This window comes from Acanthisitta chloris, unplaced genomic scaffold, assembly GCF_000695815.1.
Source record: "Acanthisitta chloris isolate BGI_N310 unplaced genomic scaffold, ASM69581v1 scaffold6410, whole genome shotgun sequence".
In the NCBI taxonomy this organism is placed as follows: domain Eukaryota; kingdom Metazoa; phylum Chordata; class Aves; order Passeriformes; family Acanthisittidae; genus Acanthisitta; species Acanthisitta chloris.
In genome coordinates this window covers 1-1,246 of record NW_008650976.1, presented here as the reverse complement: position 1 = coordinate 1,246, position 1,246 = coordinate 1, and the positions used below count along the sequence as shown (strand labels likewise).

The following is a 1,246-nucleotide window of genomic DNA, read 5'->3' as shown; positions in this document are numbered from 1 at the left end:
ACCCAACCAGCTGAAGACCCTTCAACCTAACCTAACCAACTGGAGACTCTTCAGCCCAGCTCAACCAGCTGGAGACCCTTCAACCCAATCCAACCAACTGGAGCATCTTCAGCCCAACTCAACTGTTAACTGGACCCTCTTCAAGCCAAGCCAATCTACTGGAGACCCTTCAACCCAATCCAACCAACTGGAGCATCTTCAGCCCAACTCAACTGTTAACTGGACCCTCTTCAAGCCAAGCCAATCTACTGGAGACCCTTCAACCCAACCCCACCCAACCACCTGGAGACCCTTCAACTCAACCCAACCCAACCCAACCACCTGGAGACTCTCCATCCCAACCCAAGTAGATGCAGCCCCAACTCTCCCACCTGGAGCTCCTTCAGTTTCTTCTGGAGCTGCAGGGCCAAGGCCTGTTCGTCCTCGATCCTGCTGCTCTGCTGGTGAGTCTCAAACTCCTTCCTGTGGAGCACAGGGAGGAGCAGTGAGGTCCCACCTGCCCCCCCAGTCAGGATGGACCTGGTGAGGTGTGTCCACCCTCACTTCTTCAGCTTCTCCTCCAGCTGCTGCTTGTCATTCTCCAGATCCATGATGTTCTCCTGGATCAACTTCAGGTCACCTTCCAACTTCCTCTTGGCTCGTTCCAGGTCCATCCTGATCTTCTTCTCCTGCTCCAGGGAACCTTCAAGCTGTGCAGGACCAGGGAGACACCTCAGGGTTCATCTGTGTCCCCCCAGAAGGTCCTTGGTGGAAGGATGGGACCTGCCACACTCACATCATCCACTTGCTGTTCCAGTTTGACTTTGCCCTTCGTTAAGGTGTTGACCTTGTCCTCCTCGGCCTGGAGGTCGTCCAGTGTCTGCTGCTGGGACTCCTGCAGGGCCTTCTTCTCCTTGGCCAGTTTGGCAATGGTCTCGTCCAGCGCTGCCATCTCCTCCGTCAGGTTCTTCACCTGTGGAGGAGAGTTGGAGCTCCAGCTCTGAGCCAGGCTGGGCCAGGGTGGCCTTGGCCAATCAGGAGGCTTCAGTGCAGGAGAACCCAAAGAATTTTGGCTCTTCTTGATGGGCCTAACTTAACTTGCCTTGGGGCTTCCCAACTCAATGAGTCTTGGGGCTCTTCAACCCAACCCAACCCAACCCAACCCAACCCAACCCAACCCAACCTGCCTTGGGTCTGCTCAACCCAACCCATCTTGGGGCTTCCCAACCCAACCAAACCTGCGTCTCTTCACCCCAACCCAACCCCA

General features: G+C 55.9%; 1 protein-coding gene across 1 annotated transcript; it reads right to left on the bottom strand.

Annotated features, from left to right (window-relative positions):
* Positions 1-377: 377 nt before the first annotated feature.
* LOC103798788 (myosin-6-like) lies at positions 378-952 on the bottom strand (the record flags this gene model as incomplete). Its single annotated transcript, XM_009071072.1, has 3 exons — positions 378-462; positions 544-689; positions 776-952. Coding segments are annotated over 3 exons (408 nt in total), but the record flags the coding sequence as incomplete, so codon positions are not given.
* Positions 953-1,246: the final 294 nt, after the last annotated feature.